Source organism: Helicoverpa armigera, chromosome 7 (assembly GCF_030705265.1).
Source record: "Helicoverpa armigera isolate CAAS_96S chromosome 7, ASM3070526v1, whole genome shotgun sequence".
Taxonomy (NCBI): Eukaryota; Metazoa; Arthropoda; class Insecta; order Lepidoptera; family Noctuidae; genus Helicoverpa; species Helicoverpa armigera.
The window spans coordinates 5145838-5166822 of NC_087126.1; the positions used below are offsets into that span (position 1 = coordinate 5145838).

At 37.4% G+C, this 20985-nt stretch overlaps 5 protein-coding genes across 5 annotated transcripts in view; 1 reads left to right on the forward strand and 4 right to left on the reverse strand.

Annotated features, from left to right (window-relative positions):
- The window catches only part of Su(var)3-3 (Suppressor of variegation 3-3), a 223690-nt gene extending 215730 nt beyond the window's left edge, over positions 1–7960 (reverse strand). The window contains exons 1-10 of the mRNA XM_064035426.1: positions 7824–7960; positions 7506–7735; positions 6987–7176; positions 6727–6880; positions 6198–6326; positions 5350–5492; positions 4853–5002; positions 4558–4616; positions 3997–4221; positions 3434–3582 (exon numbers count right to left, since the gene is read on the reverse strand). Coding sequence (XP_063891496.1) covers positions 3434–3582; positions 3997–4221; positions 4558–4616; positions 4853–5002; positions 5350–5492; positions 6198–6326; positions 6727–6880; positions 6987–7176; positions 7506–7735; positions 7824–7847 — 1453 coding nt within the window. The 5' untranslated portion in view covers positions 7848–7960. The remainder of the gene's footprint in view (positions 1–3433; positions 3583–3996; positions 4222–4557; positions 4617–4852; positions 5003–5349; positions 5493–6197; positions 6327–6726; positions 6881–6986; positions 7177–7505; positions 7736–7823) is intronic.
- Positions 7961–8229: 269 nt separating this feature from the next.
- Positions 8230–9255, reverse strand: LOC110370311 (bursicon). The gene is made up of 4 exons (XM_021326059.3): positions 9008–9255; positions 8806–8915; positions 8574–8699; positions 8230–8474 (listed from the first exon to the last, which is right to left on the reverse strand). Exons 1-4 carry the CDS (start codon positions 9114–9116, stop codon positions 8340–8342), a joined length of 480 nt encoding a protein of 159 aa, XP_021181734.3. The 5' UTR covers positions 9117–9255; the 3' UTR covers positions 8230–8339.
- A 3296-nt stretch (positions 9256–12551) lies between these two features.
- Pburs (Partner of Bursicon) lies at positions 12552–13819 on the reverse strand. The gene is made up of 3 exons (XM_021326060.3): positions 13629–13819; positions 13355–13479; positions 12552–13015 (listed from the first exon to the last, which is right to left on the reverse strand). The coding sequence occupies exons 1-3, from the start codon at positions 13807–13809 to the stop codon at positions 12845–12847; spliced, it is 477 nt and encodes a 158-aa protein (XP_021181735.3). The 5' UTR covers positions 13810–13819; the 3' UTR covers positions 12552–12844.
- A 447-nt stretch (positions 13820–14266) lies between these two features.
- On the forward strand, positions 14267–16452 carry LOC110370309 (CAAX prenyl protease 1 homolog). Its single transcript, XM_021326056.3, has 2 exons — positions 14267–14476; positions 14756–16452. Exons 1-2 carry the CDS (start codon positions 14387–14389, stop codon positions 15992–15994), a joined length of 1329 nt encoding a protein of 442 aa, XP_021181731.3. The 5' UTR covers positions 14267–14386; the 3' UTR covers positions 15995–16452.
- LOC110370313 (organic cation transporter protein) lies at positions 16449–20694 on the reverse strand. The gene is made up of 8 exons (XM_049847676.2): positions 20452–20694; positions 19960–20198; positions 19570–19749; positions 18965–19195; positions 18440–18659; positions 18189–18354; positions 17285–17561; positions 16449–16803 (listed from the first exon to the last, which is right to left on the reverse strand). Exons 1-8 carry the CDS (start codon positions 20516–20518, stop codon positions 16540–16542), a joined length of 1644 nt encoding a protein of 547 aa, XP_049703633.2. The 5' UTR covers positions 20519–20694; the 3' UTR covers positions 16449–16539.
- Positions 20695–20985: the final 291 nt, after the last annotated feature.

The window sequence follows — 20985 nt, forward strand, 5'->3', positions numbered from 1 at the left end:
TCTGACCGTGGCTTTGTTAGTTTTATTTATGATTTGCGAATGCCACAGTCGCAATACCAAGGCGGTAAATTATTGCAGTGTGTAATTATCATTGGAATGCAAAATTTATTTTGCTAGCAGTAGCTCCATTGATAAACAGATATTAGGTATATCACTCAACCAAATTCCGTGCTTGTGTCATTATTTTAAAATTATTATAAAATTAATTTGTTTCATTCAAAGATTTCACCTTCATTTTAGCCGCTGCGAAAATAAAACACCAGCGGAGTTAATTTGTTATAGCTATACCTATGTATCTATCTATACTAATATTATAAAGCTGAAGAGTTTGTTTGTTTGTTTGAACGCGCTAAACTCAGGAACTACTGATCCGATTTGAACAATTCTTTCGGTGTTAGATAGCCCATTTATCGAGGAAGGCTATAGGCTACTTTTTACCCGTCCGAACCTCTGCACGAACCCGTGCAGAGGTTCGGTACGGTTTTGGGAGATGCAAACAATCATCATCAATTGTAGCAATGAAATAGACCAAACTTACTATATTTGAACAATTTTACAACTAAATATATGTCAGTACGTACATATAATTCCGTGACAAGTCACGATAACAGAATCTTCAAGGAACGGTTAACAATCGTTCAATTTGTAAGGCCTAGGGCTGAGAGCCCCGACAATGGCGGTGCACGCGACCACTACGCCTCGACATTCTCATGAGTAGAATAACGCACAACAATCAAGATGTCATTTTTCAACTACCCACGCCGCGAACACACCACGGTGCGAGGGAACAGTAAGAAATATGGCCGACAACACACGCACAGCCGACGTACAAAAGAGGCGTCTTGGGGATGTCGCGATACATATCTTTTGACTGAACAACGGACGCAACAGTTCACTCCTTCCCTTTTTATACTATAAGCGTAATCGGCAAATATAAATGAAATTTAAACAAATGCAATTTTATTCACAAACTGACAGCGACAACCTGACGCAAACTCAGAAGAATACATTATGTAAATTCAGTTAACAAATTGTAGACAAGCGACATTATTTAAGCAGCTTACACTACTTACTTCTAACTTTTGCTTAAGCTATAATTAAACATGAACAAGCTAAACGAGTATGTCTTAGTTGTCAGTCCTACACATGTGCAAAGTAGCTAAGTACTGGGCTCGCGTTTTCTGCAACGGTCATTATGACAATTCACAGAAGTCTGTTTTGTAATTTATCGGCTGTAGAAGATGGAAACTTGCGGCCAGAAATGATAGTAATTATTGACACGAAACGACGCTCGAGGCTAAAATCCGCCATCCACTGCTAAAGATCACAACCGGCCACTAACTCGAAAATTCCACATTCATAACGGAGCAAGCCCTTGGGCACGAATGCAGCCACTGTCGAACCACACTCGCGAAGAATTGATGTTCACTGCGAAACCATTTTGTGGACATAATGTTGTACATACTTTGTTGTCTTTTTGCAATACTTAGCAGTAACATCAATACCGTGCCTGCATTATTTGCTTTCAATGACACCAAATGTGTCTAATGCAAAAGGCAAGTAAAATATTTAACTACCTATATACAAAAGCCTTATAAGCACAGCAGATTCACCGTTGTTCGGATAGCATGGCCTAAGTGGAAACAAATAACACACCGAGGTAAAACTACCCTTATAGGGACTAGTATTGCTATTCGGTAGCATCTTTTGTGTGTGATACAATGGCGCATCGATCGTGCTGGATTGCACGGAAACGTTCAGTAAAACGCTAACGAGTGCCGTGGCAGCGGCTAATTGAAGTTATTGCCGTCGCAGGCCCGACGCCCGAAAGCCCTGGTGATTAGCGACAGAAAACTTTTTAATGTAATGTTTTTTTTATCACCGTAGTTTGTCACTTCATCGATCAACTAACCTCATTACTATTGGTTGATTGATGAGTTTATTTTTATAAGGAAATCGAATCTGGTATTGTTGTTTCTATTTGGAGATAATAATTTCAGCTTTTAGCTGAGCAATAGCCGGGTAATGTATAACTGTTATTACAATCAGTACATATGTGGTCAAATGGCGGTCCTAAATTAATTAAGTCATGTCGCATACGGAGGCAATATTAATACCCATTAAGGCAATTTCGGTGGTCGATTTCAACACTCCAAAGATAATGGAAATAGCATCATATTGCTGGATAATCCGAACAGCTGCGTGAAAATTACTTCCTTGAAAATTGGTTAACAAGTATTTACCTAGACGATACCTTAGAACAGCCGTTCCCAAATGGGGTTCCGCGGAACCCTGTGGTTCCGTGACAGGCCATCAGGGGTTCCGTGGAAAATTCAAGATTTCCATATGGTAAATCGTTTCACTTTTGACAATATTAAATTATTATTCATTTTCAATTAAATTGTTTTGAATATTGCATTCCAAAATTCCATTTAGGCACCATGTAGGTGGGTACCACTCGGGAGTGTAAGTCTTGTACTTTCGCGACAAGTAGCGGGGGAAGGCCATGGCAGCAGATAATTTACAAATTGTAGATTAACCTAAAACATCCAGGTCTTCGGCAATCGGCAAAAGTAGGTAGCGAGTCGGCCAAAAATCACCGAATTTTTTGGGATTATTTCATCGCCAGGATCATACATTTGACAGGACGTGAAATGACACGGCATACGAGTATTTCCAGTGGCTATTTTTTTACCATGAATCAAAGTGTGACATTATTTCAAATTTTTACCTCTTATTTTAACCACCGCGAATCCGAAAATTTCGCGCTCGCTTCGCTCGCGACTCCGTGTTACGTGTGATGCTTTTATGTTCGTTTCATTGCTCAAGTATCCAACACCGAAAAAATTTCGCGCTCTTCCGTCGAGATTTCCTTTGATGTTTATTTTTTATTCCTCTGGTTCAGAAAAAGCAGTAGCGCTTTCTTCGCTAGGTGCTTATTCATTTGCATTTGCTTTTTTGGGTGCATATTGTACTTTTTGAGACCTTATTAATTTACAGTGGTTTTGTTTATTTTGTGAAGGTACTTAAACTAAAAAAAATTCGCGCTCGCTTCGCTCGCGATACCGGCTACCACTGAGTGCCTTTCGATGCTAGCGGGTGCTTGGAACTTTTTCTTTTAGTTACAAAAATCGCGCTCGCTCGCCTCGCACCTGTACAAACTGGCGGCTAAATTGTTTTCTGGCCCGTGTGGCAGATAGCCATGCTACACCTGAGTATAATGAATATGTCTCTAAACATATAACCATTCATTTGGTGCATTACCACGCGCCACGAGCCGTACCCTAAGTGTATTTACGTCTTTAGTTTACTTCTTACTTAAGCTAAGGTTCCGCCGAAAAATGGTGAAACGAAAAGGGTTCCGAAGCCAAAAGAATTCGGGAACCGCGGGAGTACGGCTAGTACTTAATAAAAGAGTTTGTGCACAACATACCTGTTAAGTGATTCCCGGTGAATTCGAAGTCGTCATCTTGATCCCAGTGTTTGAGAGACAGGTTGCCAAGCGGTGTTGCGTTCGCGAACTCCAGATTAGCGAAGTGCCAGTCAAGTATTTGTCTATCGCGTACCGACAAATACACTGAACTAAAAACATTATTATATTAGATGAATGAAATGTAAGTATGTACTACCTGATCTAATTACTGGTAATGACAGTTTTCCCTGAATATGCACCATTTGTCAAGACGTAAAATATATGATTGATTTTAATAGGTTCAGGAGCATTTTCAGCGACAATATAACGTCAGTTTTGTGATTAATAAATAAAAAACAATTCATGTTTTTCACGTTAAATTTTCAAATAAGTAGTTTTAAGATAAACTGACCTTTATGTTCGGTTATTGGCCTTACTTGACTATCTGTGTAGGGTTGGATATATTTATTCATAAATCAATTCTTATTTTTGGTAAGCTGCTCAGAGCGAAATTTTGCAAAGGGTTAGGAGTCAAATGGTCAAATAAAAAACTACATAAAATAAAAACCAAAATTACTACATACCTAGGCGGATTAGTTTCGAGTTGCGCCAATTTTTCCTCAATCGTAGCGTTAGTAGTCACCAAACTTTCATACTCGTTACACAACAGATTCATTTCTCTGTTTAGGCGGCGAAAATTGAACTCTTGCAAAATACTTGCGTCTCCCGTCACACCCTTGTCTCTCTCTACTAGCAAAGCGTCTTTCTCAGCTTTCATTGATTGCAAGAGCTCTTTCATGTCCGACATTCTGGAAAACAATATGGCATTACTTGACAGAAAAGTAGTTGTGTACAGTCAATATGTAATTTACCTACCTCTAAACGCATAAGCTGTGGCTGTTCTAAAAGATAATAGAACTGACCTTGTCCTATACTAAGGTATATCTATTCGGATTTTTCTTAATTTTCATATAAATCATCGCTTTGTACACAGTAACAGTGAGGACTTATCAGTAAGGAATTCTTCAATTTGGAGATGGCTGTCTACGCAAAAAGCAAGTTTCATTCAGATTTCCTCTATAATTGATTATGTATTTCGAGTAATTGGAGTTGTGTATAAATATCGAAGGTTCTTCATTACTTACTTGTTAATGTTGGTTTTAAGTCGCTCTTGCAATGTTATGAGCGCCTTGAGGTGTTGAATCTAGAAAAAAAATGCGCTATAAAAATGCTCATTTCTCTTACAATTTAAGAATAAATAAGCATAACAGATTTAGCATTTATAAGACTGGCCACATGTGAGGATGGGTATAAAATGTCATTATGTATAGTAAGTATTATTGTATTCCCATCGATTTTTAGCTGCATTTTATTTTATACGAGTTTAAATATTAGGGCACGGGGTACAGTATGACAGTGTGATGTGCTGTGATTAAGTACCTGCTTATGTTTGACATTTTTCTGTTGCAGTTTGATAACCCATTCCAACGCTTGGCCGAGAGAGACGGGTGTGTCATTGTAGTAATTAAAATCAACCTGATGTGACAGATAAGACGTAGCATCCAGAAGTCTGTTAAATTCACGCTCCACCTGAGGAAGAAAAAAAAACACATTTTTGTTACGTATGTATGTAAGGTAAATAATACCTGGATAGTGTAATGGTAAAATTTTTTCCACCATGTGCCCTTTACTTGATGGCAAAAAAACGTATTTAACATTTTGAGATGGAAGTCCCAGCTAAATAAACTAGGTACAGTCAACTTTAGGTCAGTGGTAACAGTTTTATAGGAAAATCGTACTTGTTATTATTGAGTTAAAGTGCATGACAGTTACCACTGATGTGCAGTCTACTGTACCTACGTTTCTTATGGTGGCATCGGTAAACAGTGAAACCAGGCACAAGCTCCAAAAACGGTTGTATTAAATATTGCACATACCATTTCATCCTTATGCTTCGGTACTTGGTTACCAGTTGCTTCATAAAGGGGGCACTTTTGCTTGATTTTATGCAATTCCATATTCATCTGTACTGATAATGTAGTCACAGGGTTCCCTCCAAGTCCGGTCACAACCATTGCTCCTGTAATCAGTCACGTAATACTTAGTTTCAATTTGGGGTCATAAAATTTGCTCCAGGGCTGCAGGATTGTTCGAAAGTTACCGCGGCCCTGGTACATAAAAGGCCTTTGACGGAACATGATGGATTTTTAGTCAGTAAAAGTCTGACACTCCCTCACCGCTGCTAACACATAGCAGGAGGGGTCATTTGATGATTTTTGCCATCACAAAAAAAAATGAAAATGTAGGAGGTTTTCAATGTACAGGAATATCATCCTCCGAGCCTTTTTCCCAAACTAAGTTGGGGTCGGCTTCCAGTCTAACCGGATGTAGCTGAGTACCAGTGCTTTACAAGGAGCGACTGCCCTATCTGACCTCCTCAACCCAGTTGCCCGGGCAACCCAATACCCCTTGGTTAGACTGGTGTCAGACTTACTGGCTTCTGACTACCCGTAATGACTGCCAAGGATGTTCAATGACAGCCGGGACCTACAGTTTAACGTGCCATCCGAAACACAGTCATTGGCGTCTAAGATATACTTAGAAAGTACATACAAACTTAGAAAAGTTGCATTGGTACTTGCCTGACCTGGAATCGAACCCGCGCCCTCATACTCGAGAGGTTGGTTCTTTGCCCACTAGGCCACCACGACTTCAATGTACAGGAGTATATTGTTTTAATATTATTCATTGTTCAATGAAGATTTGATGCAATTACAGCACTCACCTAAGTCAGCAACATAAGGCCCCTTCCTGTATGTCACAATTCTGCCACCGACTCTATCTCTTCCTTCGAGGATAACCACTTCACAGCCAAAAGAAAGCAGTTGTCTAGCAGCAGCTAAACCGGAAACTCCTGTAATTAAGTAATTAAATTGGGAAATGTATGATGATGTTTTTTATTTATTTAAAAGCAATTATCATTTTATGCATTATCAGATTTTTTGTCACACTGTTGGGCATAGAGAAGAAATCCTGTTTTCTGCCAAAAAATACTTTCATAGCAATAGATTGTCAATTCACATAAGCTTGGCATACCACAGGATAATCATAACAGTTGCTGGTTGATTAGATTTCAGATACATAGGTTGAGGTTTCCTTGCAATATCCCCTTGAATAGATCCTAACAGTATTCAAACCTTTAATAATGCTAATGTAACTATGAATATATTGTTTTTGCTTGTGTGTGAAAGATTAGTTATTTGCAAATGGAGTAATAATATTTTACAGCAATATCATTGAAAATCTTTCCTTACCTGCTCCTATTATGATGACTTTTGGCCTCTGCTTTCCTTTTGGAGGAGTTGGTATGGGAGTAGTTCGCTCATATATTCCATAGTTTATGAATCCATGTCTTTCCAAGAATGCATGAGTTCGCATTACCAATGCAGGATCACCATTGTACGGGGCCTGAAAAGTTAATGGCAAACATTCATATATAATTCAATTCAATTCTAAAATTATATTTGTCTATACTGTTTTTTTATCATAAGATGTTACAGCATATGAAACTTACTTCCATCTTTTGAACAGAGATTTCTTGAGTCAACTGTTTCTTGGGATCTTCAAACCATAGTTTCAAAATACGGTTCCTGATTTGAACAAAAGCATGGCTTGATGCTCCTTGCAAATCAGAGAAACACTCTGCTTCTAAAGATGACATCTTATCAAATGGAAGCCTTGATTGAAATGCTGCTCCCTCTAGACTGAAAATTGATTAACAATGAATTTATTATAAAATAGATTCTATTTCTCAATAAGAAATTACAATATTACACTTGCCTTAGGACAGATTTAGACAAGTAGACTTTTACATTTTAAAGAATTTGGCCTTTCTATTTGAGCATAACTGGTTAAAATATTTATTTACTTGAGCATACTGTATATTTATTCAAAACCAATTGATATGTGTACCATATTTACTATTGTAGTCAATAGCCATACTATGTAAGCCATTTCTTGTAATACAAAGCCAACTTTGGATGGCTAAAGATTATCAATAGATGCTATTATAATTAAAGTGTTATGCAAGTACCTGTTAAGCATTTCTTTGTAATTTATTTCCTCAATATCATCATTCTTGGTGTCCTCAGCTTTAGTGTCTTCTTTTTTATCCTTCGAGTCTTTAACCTCAGTTCGGCTAGACGAAGATTCCCGCCGACCTCCGACTGAAGTTGGGCTTGAAGATGTAACTTTACTCTTTTCCGACTGATCAGATTCAGAATCATCTTGTTTTAACTTCTCATCAAGTTCCCGGGTCTCAACCTACGATCGATAAACATAACCTGGTCATCAAAACAAATGAAATATATTTGATTTTTTCTTATTTTCTCAACAAATGCCGACAGCTTACCTTTGCACGTTTTCTGCGACTCATTTTTATGCAAGATTAATACTGAATTAGTATAGTATTGTTTGCAAGAATACTAAAGAAAGAAAATTAGCGGTCGCAAAACAAATAAACAGAATAACTGAATGGTTGACAGTCGCTGCCATAAAAAAATATGACCACAAATGACATATGACAGTGACTTTTCATGACTGAACCAACTACGTTCTGAAACACATTGAAATCCGACGACAGTAATGTCTAAAATAACACTGATGATGATATCCATGAGAAGTGTATTCCCCTAAATGTAAAATTAAAAACAAACCACATTGGTAGGCAGTGTGATTTGTTTTTTTTTACATTAAATTACATGTTTCACATTACATCTTTAAATGCATTGGATATAGAAATAAAAAATATAAGTAAATTGGTCAAAGGTTTTTTATTTAGTTTTTATAAACTGAACAATAATAAACACGTTCATTTTTTTTTAGAAAATAACTATCACGAGTTCAACATTATTTAAGTATATAATCTTTAGAGGGACTTTCTGAAGTGATGATACAAAGGCCCTTCGTCAGCATATCCAGCAACTTCTTGGGGAATGATGGAACTCTCATCTATGCTGCCACAAGGACGACACATGCATTCAAGAGGAGCTTTGGTGGTGATCTGAAAATTAAAAAGACCATGTTGTAGGATGATATAAATGTATGCACTCATTTCATTGGCAAATAGTTCCTTAAGTACCACTTTTCTTTTTTTGCTTACCTTTCGTATCTTCCTATCTTCGCTTTTCGCTTTAGGACAAACCAAAACTACTGTAGCTTCTCTTTCACCAGATTCTTGGCAGCAATTGCACGTGCGTTCCATTTGCCATATTTTGCTACCAGAGACCTGAAAAGATGTTACATATTAATGTCGTATCATTATACTGGCATCAAACTAAGTTATTATGTAATAGTTTTCGCATCAAACACTATTTACTACGCAATTCAGTTACCTGGACATAGCTTGAACACTTGCCAATACATGCGAATGAGGGTATCGCTTTGGGAATGCATCCTGGATGTTTAAGAATATGTATGACCGGTGTCATCTGACATTCTTGACCTACAAATACAATAAAAAAGACATGACTGCGATTAAGTACAAAAAACGTGATTATGATTTTAAAAATCAAGTAGGCAAAAGAAAGCTCTTACCGGGAGGCAGTTGTACTTCAACTGATTGCTGGGCTTGTACTGGTTTATCTTGCAACTGGAACGCAGACATAAATACTAAACTTAAAGTTATAAATTCAAATCGAGCCATTTCTAAAGTAAAATATGAGCGATTTTGTTGGTCTTGATCCTTTGGAGGGCAAAGCTAGTGTGTGAAAATCTAAAAAATGCTTGTGTATTTATACGAGTGCTGCATTAATACAAAAAGCTTAGCCATGTAGCGTAACATAAATAACATTTTAGTAGTAACAACTTCGTCCGTGGCGTACACGGGGACCCAACTGTGCAAACATATTTTAATCGATCTTTTAATGGATACTTACGTGGTGAAGTACTTGGCTATTACATATCTCAAAAGCTATCTTTTTGCAATGTTAATTTTATAAATAGAATGCCATTGCGACCCCTTCATTCAAAAGTGAAGAAGAAGTGAAGACACTGAAGTAATTTTTTGATACCTAATGTTGATATTTTTTTCTCCCTTTAACCCGATGGTTGACTGGCAGAGAATGCCTTGCGGCATCAAGTCCGCCAATGTACCAATTTTGTACATAAAGTATAAATAAATAAATAAATATTTTCGGAAATAGGTAATGTAATCGCTTCGAAAGTTGAAAAAATGTGTGAAAAATATGACAAAAAATCTCACATGTAGAACTCTAACTTTATACAGACTTTCTAGGAAAATTATTTTGAATTTCGTTGGTTGAAGTTAAGCCAAAATTAGGTACACGAAAACCCAACAAACATGACCATCTAATTTTAACAAAATAGTAGGCTAATAAAACCGAGATTTGTCGCTTTACTTGGGGCTCGTTAAGATTTTTCAAAAAGTTTTTGTTTCTGTTGGGATTTCATTCTTGTAAGAAAAATATTTTTATCGAGTTTTCATGAACTTTGGACCGATAAATCTGATACCTAATCACTACTAAGTAGGTATGAAACAAAGTCGCTTTTTCTGTCCTCGTGTCCCTTCGAACCTACGCTTAAATCTTCAAAACTACGCAACCGATTTTCATGCGGTTTTTTTAATAGATAGAGTGGTCAGGCAAGTACCAATGCAACTTTTCTAAGTTTGTATGTACTTTCTAAGTATATCTTAGACACCAATCACCATTGACTGTGTTTCGGATGGCACGTTAAACTGTAGGTCCCGGCTGTCATTGAACATCCTTGGCAGTCGTTACGGGTAGTCAGAAGCCAGTAAGTCTGACACCAGTCTAACCAAGGGGTATCGGGTTGCCCGGGTAACTGGGTTGAGGAGGTCAGATAGGCAGTCGGTTCTTGTAAAGCACTGGTACTCAGCTGAATCCGGTTAGACTGGAAGCCGACCCCAACATGATTGGGAAAAAGGCTCGGAGGATGATGAGAGTGATTGGAGAGCAATGTTTAGGTATATGTATAATAATAACATATGTACATTAAATAGTGGCGATATACTGTTATTCCATGCGAAGCCGGAGCGGGTTAGGTTCGTATAATTAGGTGTCATTTATACGGAAGTAGCTATATAGAGGAAGTGTTTAAGTAAAAGTTTGAAGTATCAGCAAACCCCAGCGAGGCCTATCAGGCTCAAAGCCTGCTGGGGCTGCGGGATTGTTCGAAAGAGTTACCTCGGCCCTGGTAGGCTTTAGAAGGAACATCGTGGGTTTTATTCAGTAATAGCCCGACACCAACTTACACCGCACGGTCCACATTAGGAGGGGTCATTTGATGATTACCTACCCATGAAAAAATAAAAAAGGTGCCCGGTTGTCGTTGAGTAAACGATAACGTACAAGACTTACCAAATTCATATACCTCGCAAATGAAGTTGCAGGAAAAAATCTAGTTTTAAATATAAAAGAAGATACCTAATATGTACCATGTTCCATGACTCCACTTTCGGACTCGCGGTTTGACTGCGTCTGGGTGCTTCATGCTGCTCGCTTCATTGCTGCCACTGTAATGAAGCTGTCAACAGCCTCGGATACTCCGGCCTGTCGTGCAGTCAGACTGCAGGCCGCATACCACGACATGCGAACAACAATTACGTGATCATTCGCGCAAGCATAATTTTATCGATCTTTAAATGGATACTTGGATTAATGCTCAATCCTTCTTCGTGTGAGAGGAGGCCTGTGCCCAGTAGTGGGACGAAAAAAAAGGCTGTAACTGTTAAATGGATACTTACGTGGAGTAGTACTTATCTATATTTCTTAAAAGCTATCTCTAGGCTATGTGCTAATATTTATGAAACGGAATACCGTTGTCATCCCTTGATTTAAAAATGGGGAGTGGTTTTTTTTTTATTCCAACACTAACGTGTGATTTATTGTCTCGGACTCCCCGGCCTGTCATGCAGCCGGACTGCAGGCCGCAGACTTCGAGAGGCGAACATCAACGACATGTCGCGCTCTTTATAGATAGCTTTCGTGTAGGTCATGTCTGATCGTCTATCAAGATTTTTCATTAATCTGAGATCAAGATATATAGTCGAGAAAATAGGTTTTCAAGCAGTAGGTACTACGGCGCTTCCAAGTCGACAATTAACGCAATTAATTAAATTGCGTTAATTTACACGACTAAAGTAATATTGCACAATCTTCTTGGTGGTCTAGGGGCCGCCCTACGTCAACACATAATCTTTTGCTGTATGTGCGAGTCTCTCATAGGTCTAGATTGATCGTGTAAGGTACAAGTACGAGAAAGAGTGCAGACGGCACTGCAAAGTAGGTACCTATTTGTGGTCAACCGCAGAACTGCTTACGGCAGTGGTCGCTTCTATTTCAAGCACGGCGTCATGCCACAGCTGCACAATTATATTTTTAACCGACTTCAGAAAAAGGAGGAGGTCAGGACCTGATGATAGAAACCCAGAAAAATCGAGAGCAACTCTTAAAATTTGTAGGCACGCATCGGGTGAAAACTAGATGTTCGTATGTATATCAGATGAGTATATGCGACCGTGAAGGTATGTATCTTACCTGACGATGGAGACGACAGCAAGTCAAGGGAACTCTGAATCGGTAGTGTTTAGACTCATTTCATTCATATTGACGATCTTTACACCAAAATATGTTATGACTGCCATATCAGCCCTGACAATGAAGATAAAGTGCAGTTTAGGCTCATTAACGGTTGATAGCTGCTACCTTGTGTTTGGGCACATTTTATTTTTATTGGCAAGGATTTCAACAATAATGGCTATGACTTCCACTGTATGTATTAATAAAAAAATGGCTCTAGAAGTCGTCGGCATGTCAACAAACCTGCAAACACCGACTTCTAGAGCCAACTTTTTTTTTGTGAAATTGGGAAAATTTTATTTTTTTCCTTTCGGTGTGTTTTTTTAAATTCTTATCTGAAGATAAAATACTAAAAGTTTCAAGTTTTTTATCTTCATTAGACACAGTGCGTAAGTAGCACCAAATGTGAACTTTTTGCAGTTCTTAACACAACTGGTACTGAGGTCGGCAGTTGCGGGTAAGAAATACTTTATTTTTATTGAATGGTAAATAAAACTTGAAGTTTAACATTATAAATATATTTATTTCAACATTTTGCTCCACACAACATAACGATTACCTACATAAGGGATTAAAAATTAATCTTATTACTTAGGTAGGTACATAGTAATAGTAACTACCTACACAGGCACAAATGAGCTTAGGTACACTGTGTACCTTATTTTTTTATTTATTTTGAAAATAAAAAACCTTTGACCATTTAATATTAAATCTTTTTTCATACAAATGCTGTTAATAGGTTTAAATAATAGTTATCAATCATAATAAGTACAGAATTCGCCAATATTTTTACACAATTATCTTTTGTTTTTTAACGGCTGTAGTCTCCACATTTGTAACATTTGCAATCATCTGGCTCACGAAGACGCACTTCCATGATAGCTGAATCTTCTTCTTCAAGCCTGACGCCATCAGGGTCGTAGCAGTGAGTGAGAGTTACCAAGCGTTCACGCAAGAAGTTTTCTCGGCAGCAGAAGCAATCCTGTGAAGTAAAAAATATCAAAATAAGTAATTGGGTACCACGAAATAGGAAATGGGTACCTTGAGAGTCCCTTACCTACAGCAATTAGGTTTGTCTGTCATCTATACTAATTTTATAAAGCTGAAGAATTTGTTTGTTTGAACGCGCTAATCTCAGGAACTACTGGTCCGATTTGAAAAATTCTTTCAGTGTTAGATAGCCCATTTATAGAGGAAGGCTACAGGCTACTTTTTATCCGGGTTCGTGCAAAGGTTCATACGGGATGCGGGTGAAACCGCTGGCAGAAGCTAGTGAAAGAATAAAATGTAATGAAATAATATGCATTAGATAGGTACATACCTTCGAAAATCCCGTTGGAGCGGAGATTGATGGCCGCACTTGACTATTGCACATCCCTTCGCATTTGTTTACACTAACTTCTCCACTGCATGATCTAACTAGTCTGCCCATATCGTCATATTCTTCTGTAATATTAAATTTGATAAGAGATATTTGCAATTAAATAATATAATGATGGTGTAAAATGTACTATAAAAAATCAACACAACCAGAAACAATACCACACTAGGTTCCTCTACGAACAATACGTGCATAAAGTTAATTTTAAGATTACCTTTAGTGACATGTATTTCAGTAGGAATGGTCTCACACGGTTCTTCTGCAGCACAATTTAGTACGAGGGTGAATAATAGCTGAATTGCGTAGATTGAAAGAATTTTATACATGGCAGAATACATAATTAAATGTTTTTTTCTTGGTATGAAGCTCACGCTGTATCCGAAGATGGAATACATTTTTCTCTTCTCAATTATCCTTTTATATAAATCCGATCTGCCACGATACTAGGGGATGGGGCATATCACGAACAAGATTTGCCAGCGGGTCATCGAAAACATAATTGAAATATCTTGTAAACGTAAGTATCGAGTCTTTGTTCTCCAAAGGGCTATGAGCAGATTATATTAGCCATCGGTTTATGCGTATATAATTATTATTATTGGGAGAATCTTTTTTAGCATTCTACAAAACCTGTGTGCGATGCCGACACGCACTTGACCAGTAGGTATTTATTTATTACAAGGGTCTAGAACCAACTAATGCCGACAGTCAGTGACCAAAATCTTCCTAACTTTATCCGCATTAACTAATTGGGCCATAAGACTTGACAAACCAAACTTGAGCCTTGACGCGTGTTGTTATTGCATTATTCTTTTATTGATTTTTTGCCTGTGCTCTAGAGATTGACACAAAGGATAAAACAATGTCAAATGTTTAGTCAACTGTCAATTTCTGCCCGGTTGGTAGGGTTGATTAAATATTTTTAATAAGTTTTTAGGGTCTATTTTGTATCGAGATCACACACAAATCAGAATGAATTTCGACGAAGATTTCATTGTGTTTCTAATTATACTATTCACATTGGTGGAATTTACATGGGAACTTTATCTCTCTATGCGGCAGGTAATGTCTTGATATGTTATACAGTTATCACTTACTTATATGCAACTTATTCATAGCTTTATCATGCAATTATTGCTTTATAATAATGTCCTTATTCAGAATTTACTATTGAACATAATTCGTGTATGTACTCTTTATGATTTAAACACAAGATGTATGTTAACCTCTCATAATGTTTAGTATCAAACCTCACACCACCTTGTCAAATATATACAAAAATTCGAACATACAGTGTGAGTATTTGTTTTGATAGTTAATTAATTCCTCTCTTTGTTTCAGTTGAAAATCTATAAGACAAATACTACTATTCCAGATGATTTGAAAGAAATGTTAAATGAGGATACCTTCAAAAAGGCGCGCCTATATGGAATTGATAAGTCACAATTCAAGATGTTGAAAGAATTTTACAGTATTGCACTATCTATTGTGGTTTTATACAATCGGTGGTTGTATGTTGCATGGCAACAATCTGAAATGATTGTAGCCTCTTTAAATATTTCCCCAGACAGGGAAATTATTGTAAGTTGTGCATTCATATCATATGTAACATTGTTTAATTTTGTTGTGAACATGCCATTTACTATTTATGCAACATTTGTGTTAGAAGATAAACATGGATTTAACAAGCAGACAATTGGCTTCTTCATAAAGGATCAGATAAAATCCTTAGTGCTCAGCCTTGTCATTACACTTCCCATAATATCCATAGCAGTATATATCATAATGCTTGGAGGAAATATGTTTGTTGCTTGGCTGTGGCTTTTCACTACAGTAGCAACATTATTATTGCTCACCATATATCCGTCTGTGATTGCTCCACTATTTGATAAGTTTGTTCCACTACCAGATGGCCCTCTTAGAAAGGGAATTGAAAATTTAGCTACGAGGCTTCATTTTCCATTATCTCAAATATACATTGTTGAGGGTTCTAAACGATCAGCACACAGCAATGCCTACTTCAGTGGCTTGTTTGGTGCTAAAAGAATAGTTTTATTTGATACATTGCTAGAGAAATTTGATGAGGAGAAGAAAGTCACAACTGGGTGCACTGACAATGAAATTTTGGGAGTCTTAGCTCATGAACTTGGACATTGGAGTTGCAGTCACATTTACAAGTCAATTGCCTTAACCGAAGTAAACTTGCTTCTTCTGTTCACTGCATTTGGGTACTTGTTCAGATATTCCATGCTGTATACCTCTCTTGGTTTCCCTCCCGGACAAGAACCAATTATCATGGGCTTAGTTGTAGTTTTACAGATGATCCTTGCTCCATATAATTCAGTGTTATCTTACTTGGCTACTGCGTTGTCTAGGAAGTTCGAATTTGAAGCTGACAACTTTGCAGTATCCTTGTCTTATCCAAATGAGTTAAGGTCTGCTCTAATTAAGTTAGGTAAAGACAATTTGGACTATCCAATTTATGACAAATTATACTCATCATGGTATCACTCACATCCAACATTGTTACATAGAATTGAAAACATCAGAAACCAAGTTGGTAATGAAAAAATGGAGTGATACATTTAAGAATTTATTTAGAATGTACAATTTTTTTATATCAATACATGTATAACAGTACAAGTAAAATATACTTCTGTGTAATTGTGAATTGCATTTTGTAGTATATTCTAGTCCAGTCTTATATTTTTCTATATTTCAGTCCAAGCACATGTAACATGGATTTACAGTTAAAAAATAAGTTGTAAAACACATTCCCAAAGCCTAATTCTGAGTACCCAATTATATAAGTCAGAAGTATTTATTTTGATTACATATATTGTTATTGTATTTATAATATCATATGAAGCAGGATTACAACACAGCAGCATTTATTTTGCACTTATTGTAATTGATGTCTATATTTCTAAAGGAAACACCAGCATATTAGGTAGGTGTAAAACTTGTATCTTTATATTTTTACATAATATCTAGCAATTTTTGTGAATCTTTATAAACAATAAATACTAGTAGTGTCACTGACGTTTTTATTTTAACGATTTCATAACTGCATGTAAAATTACAGTAAAAAACTTAAATAGTTAGATTGATTTAAAAATATCACATCAAATCTTCTCAGCATCCTCTAAAGTGTCTGGCAGAGGAGCATCTTTTGTTTCAGGTAATGGTAAGACCATAAATATTTGAGCGAAGGAAATGACAGCTAATATCATAAGCGGAAAATCCGTTATTACACTATCCAAACTTACGATGGCTGGGGCTACCATCGAAGCAATGCGAGCAAATGTGGTCACCCCACTGACTCCAACATTTCTTCCTAACGTCGGGAATAATTCTCCCGAAAATAAATATAGAGCAGGTATTGTACCCTAAAAAAAATAAATGGTCAATTTGCAACGTAAACTGACTGGGGTTAGCAAAACTGCTGCACCGATTTTGACGAAAATGTGAGGATATATAAGAGACTGATAAAATAAATTACATTATTAGTATTTACCTTGCACCTGGCAAGGAAAACGACTCCTCTAGCACATTTTCCTACGTATGTGTATCCGACAAGTGTTTGTCGTTGTTTTACTACCTTCTGATACTTGTTTAAATAATGTCCAATCTGGGTGGTCAAGAAACAAACTGACTCTAAATCAAATGTTTAGGCTTTGTTCGGACTATTTAGTAGATGGTTTTGAATGAACTTTGCACAAAATAGATCAGACGGTTTATTTATTTACGTCGCAGAGCACGTACTGGGCCGTTAGTACTATATGTACATTAGGAACTAGAATTGTACGTTAGGAAAACAAAAACAGATCTACAGATTCTACAATTCAATTTTGCACTTCGCTGACTTACCGCCATTCCTGCAAAACCTATTCCAGCAAACAAAAGCCGAGGCCAGTCATTTACATACGAGCCCCTAGGTATCAACAATATCAATACAAAGCAGGAGGCTGTAACCGACTGGTATATTCCAACCGTTGTCTTCCTTCCGACTTTAGATATTATAAAAATGCATGTGAGTCCTCCTAATGTTGAAATAATCCCAGTTGTCGCTACCGCCATAAAAATGTTTCCTCCTAGGGAACCTAAATATTGTGAAAAAGTATAGAAAGCCAATCCTGTGCAGAACCTGTAAGAGTGAGACATTATTAATATAATAAGTATTCCATCTTTACCTTGCAGCTTCAGACGAACGTGGCCTATACGTTAATAGTCGCAGTTTGGGAAATGTGTCGGAAAGGTCCCTTTAGCTGTCAACTATGTATGGGTTTTAAGTTTAAAGTAATTAGGTATGCCCGATGGGTGAAGGTGAAGACCCGTTCCCGAAAATAAAATGCCCGATTTATAAAAAAAAAGGGTTGGTTTAGTAGACATTCTGCCCGGTCGATTAGGTAGTGTAGGTAGGGCTACTATGATTGGTTGAGTAGTTTTGCAATAACGGTATTTTCATTTGTTTTTGCTGCTAACGGCATTGATGGTAATTGAGCTACCTAATAATGATGGCGTCTCTAACAACACAGGTGCACTCTCTGTCCCTTCCCTCTGTCAGCCCGATCGATGGGGTGGTAATCCGACACGACCGGAGTGAGATCAGGCGCAATACCGACGTTCACATGCTCTCCGGTGTATCAATCAACAATTTCCCAGGCTTCTGACTGCTTTATAAAAGTGTCTTTAAACCGAAAAATTTTGGCCCGACCGGGAATCGAATTCAAGACCCCGCGCTATGCTACTACTAGGCATACGAGCTACCTACCAATTCATTGATAGCAAATACGTTTTTTGTCTCATATTTTTTGATCTCAAAAAAGACATGAATCCTGGATCTTGTTGTTTTTGTTCTTGGTGCTCATTGACCAGTTTTCTAATATATTTTGTACTGACATATTTTCCATTGTACCTTGTAACATCCTTCAAAATTGCTGGAAAATATACAAAATTCTTATCTACATTTTTCGGTTTGCAATTAAGTGCCTACTTGTTGTAATAATCACTTAAAGAATTTACCAATGGCTTCTTCAGTTCGTCCCGTTGCCAACAGCCATCTTGGCGATTCTGGTACCCAAAACCAATATAATATGTATAATGAAGAAAGAGTGGCTAAAGCAAATTCTAGCTTTCTCCAATCTCGTAGCCAATACGCCAGGCCTGCCATTACTGCATTACCAAAACCAAAGGGCAATTGATAAATAACGGGGATTAAAGTACGCCACTTTCCACTGACCACCTGATATGAAATCAATGAGAAAAAAAACTCCAATTCATCTTATTAACTTCGTGCGTAAGTAGATAAGTACCAACTTACAACCTAGCCAGCTTGTTAGTGACACTTCCATTGGACCATGGAACTTCCATGGTCCATGCGGGTGATGCGACGTTGATTGATACTGACATGACTGTCCCGCCCGCACCTGTAATCACTCCTACTGCCTATGTCACGCTCTCCACATGGATCATGGCCCATGATTCATGGGGATGACACTAACAAGCTACCCAGGCTTTAGTAAATTTAACTTAAACTGTAAAATTTACCTCCATACTTATAACAAATGATATGATTCCTATGCCACCAGATGCTAATGCTAGAATAAACCAATTAACTAAGAATACTGGGTACCACGGCAGTACACTGGCAATAAAACTGGTGGTTCCCTGAAGAATAATTGCTATCATAAGAGGAGGTTGCCGTCCATATTTATCCGCCCATACTCCAAAAATTATCCCTCCTATTACTATGCCCCACATCATAACGCACTGGCACAGCTGAAACAAATTTATATAACACTTTACGCAATTAGGCACATAAGTACCTACCTAACATTTAAATCCACTTAATATAATTTTAACGCTATTGTGTGACTAAAAAGGTTTTCAGGCAAAAGATAAATAAAATTACTGTCAATGAATTAAATCTAAATAGGTATTTCGAAGTGCAAAAGTTAGAAAAGGGTCAACTGATTTCGATGTACCTACATAATAGACGCATATACAGAGGCGAATCCAGACGAACTTGCACTGATCTTTATTCTGATTAGGTTACCTACCTACGCGTGAGCGTTGGATCTTACAACGGTCGTTTACACAGGTTGCGAGTGAAATTGCTGAAAAGTCACTTTATAGTAAACAAAAAATCTTACATGAGTTAGCCAATGTCTGGAGCATACCAAATCCCAATCTGATGTGATTGTCCGTGTAAATACGCTTTTGTCGTACACAAATTGTTTACATGGTACGAGAGGAATCAAAGTCTTGTCCATGCTCGTATCAATTGATAGCAAATCTGGATCAAAGATCAAGCAAGGGTATGGCTCTACATGCTGAAACATTGTTAAGATACAGCTATAACAATATTGTTTATTTAAGTACTTAACTAATTCCAAGTCCTCGGTAGTCATTGGTAGATATCAGATTACAAAATAATGTTACCTTGACTTGTCTACGAAAACTATTAAAACTAGTTATAGCACAGATTGCTATAATAGTTACTGGTTATACCTAGTTCTATTAAAATAAACCAGGAAGCTTACGGGCATGCAAATTTTTCTCCATTCTTCATCAGAATATCTTGAAAAAGGGGCAGGTTTAGCACACCAAAAATCTTGCGGAGGGGCCATAAAGATTATATTCAACTGATACCAAGCAATAGGCAGTTTCAAGACTGCCATTAATATACTGATTTTTAGTTGCCACTTTCCAAAATCTCCAATTACTTTTGTGGTTATATCCTCTGCTTTGGGCGGCGAATCAGTTACCATAACCACATGTCCTGCAAAAGTTTGATGATATGTAGGTACATTATGTAGGTACCTACCTATCTATATCTATTTATCAGTTAGCCGCACGGATTGATCGTAAGGTTAAGCAACGCTGGGAACGGTCGTGTCGGTCCGTGTACCTACCTATGTCATGACGAGTTACATTATAGGAGGAGGAATTTTACATTGATAGGTCCTAAATTAAATTATTTGCCAATACCGAACAGACAGAATCCACCACTGATTATACTTTTATATACTTACGACGATTTATTCCCTTCCAAGTAGTACCTATTTGCATACATTTATCGCTGCCGTATGAAGTTACCATCTCGGTAAGTGCTTGTGCCTCTTGCTTTCCGTTCTCTGCACGCCCTTACAGAGGGCACATACTTAAATGAAATTAGTTCCCAAATCAGTCAAAATCTGAATAAAGTAGGTAATCTTTTGTACACTTTGGTGTATTTCGACCCCTCGAGAATCGAGGAGGCGAAGCGGGCGAAGCGATGAGGAGACGCCTCTCTGCTGTGTCAACGTTGTGTCTGTGTCAACCATAGATGTAGGTAGATGTCAATAATTATTTTTAAGCACGAGAAACAAACGAGATTTACATACATACCTACCTTTAAGCTACGTGATAATCATGCTTTGGGTATAATCATATACATACTTAGGTCAATGGTGGACTGCCATAAGCATATTATTATATGCACGGTATATGTGGACTCTGGACACAATTATAACTAAGCATAGCGACTTCTTACTGTCCGGACGCCGGATGAAGTCATGATGGTTAAA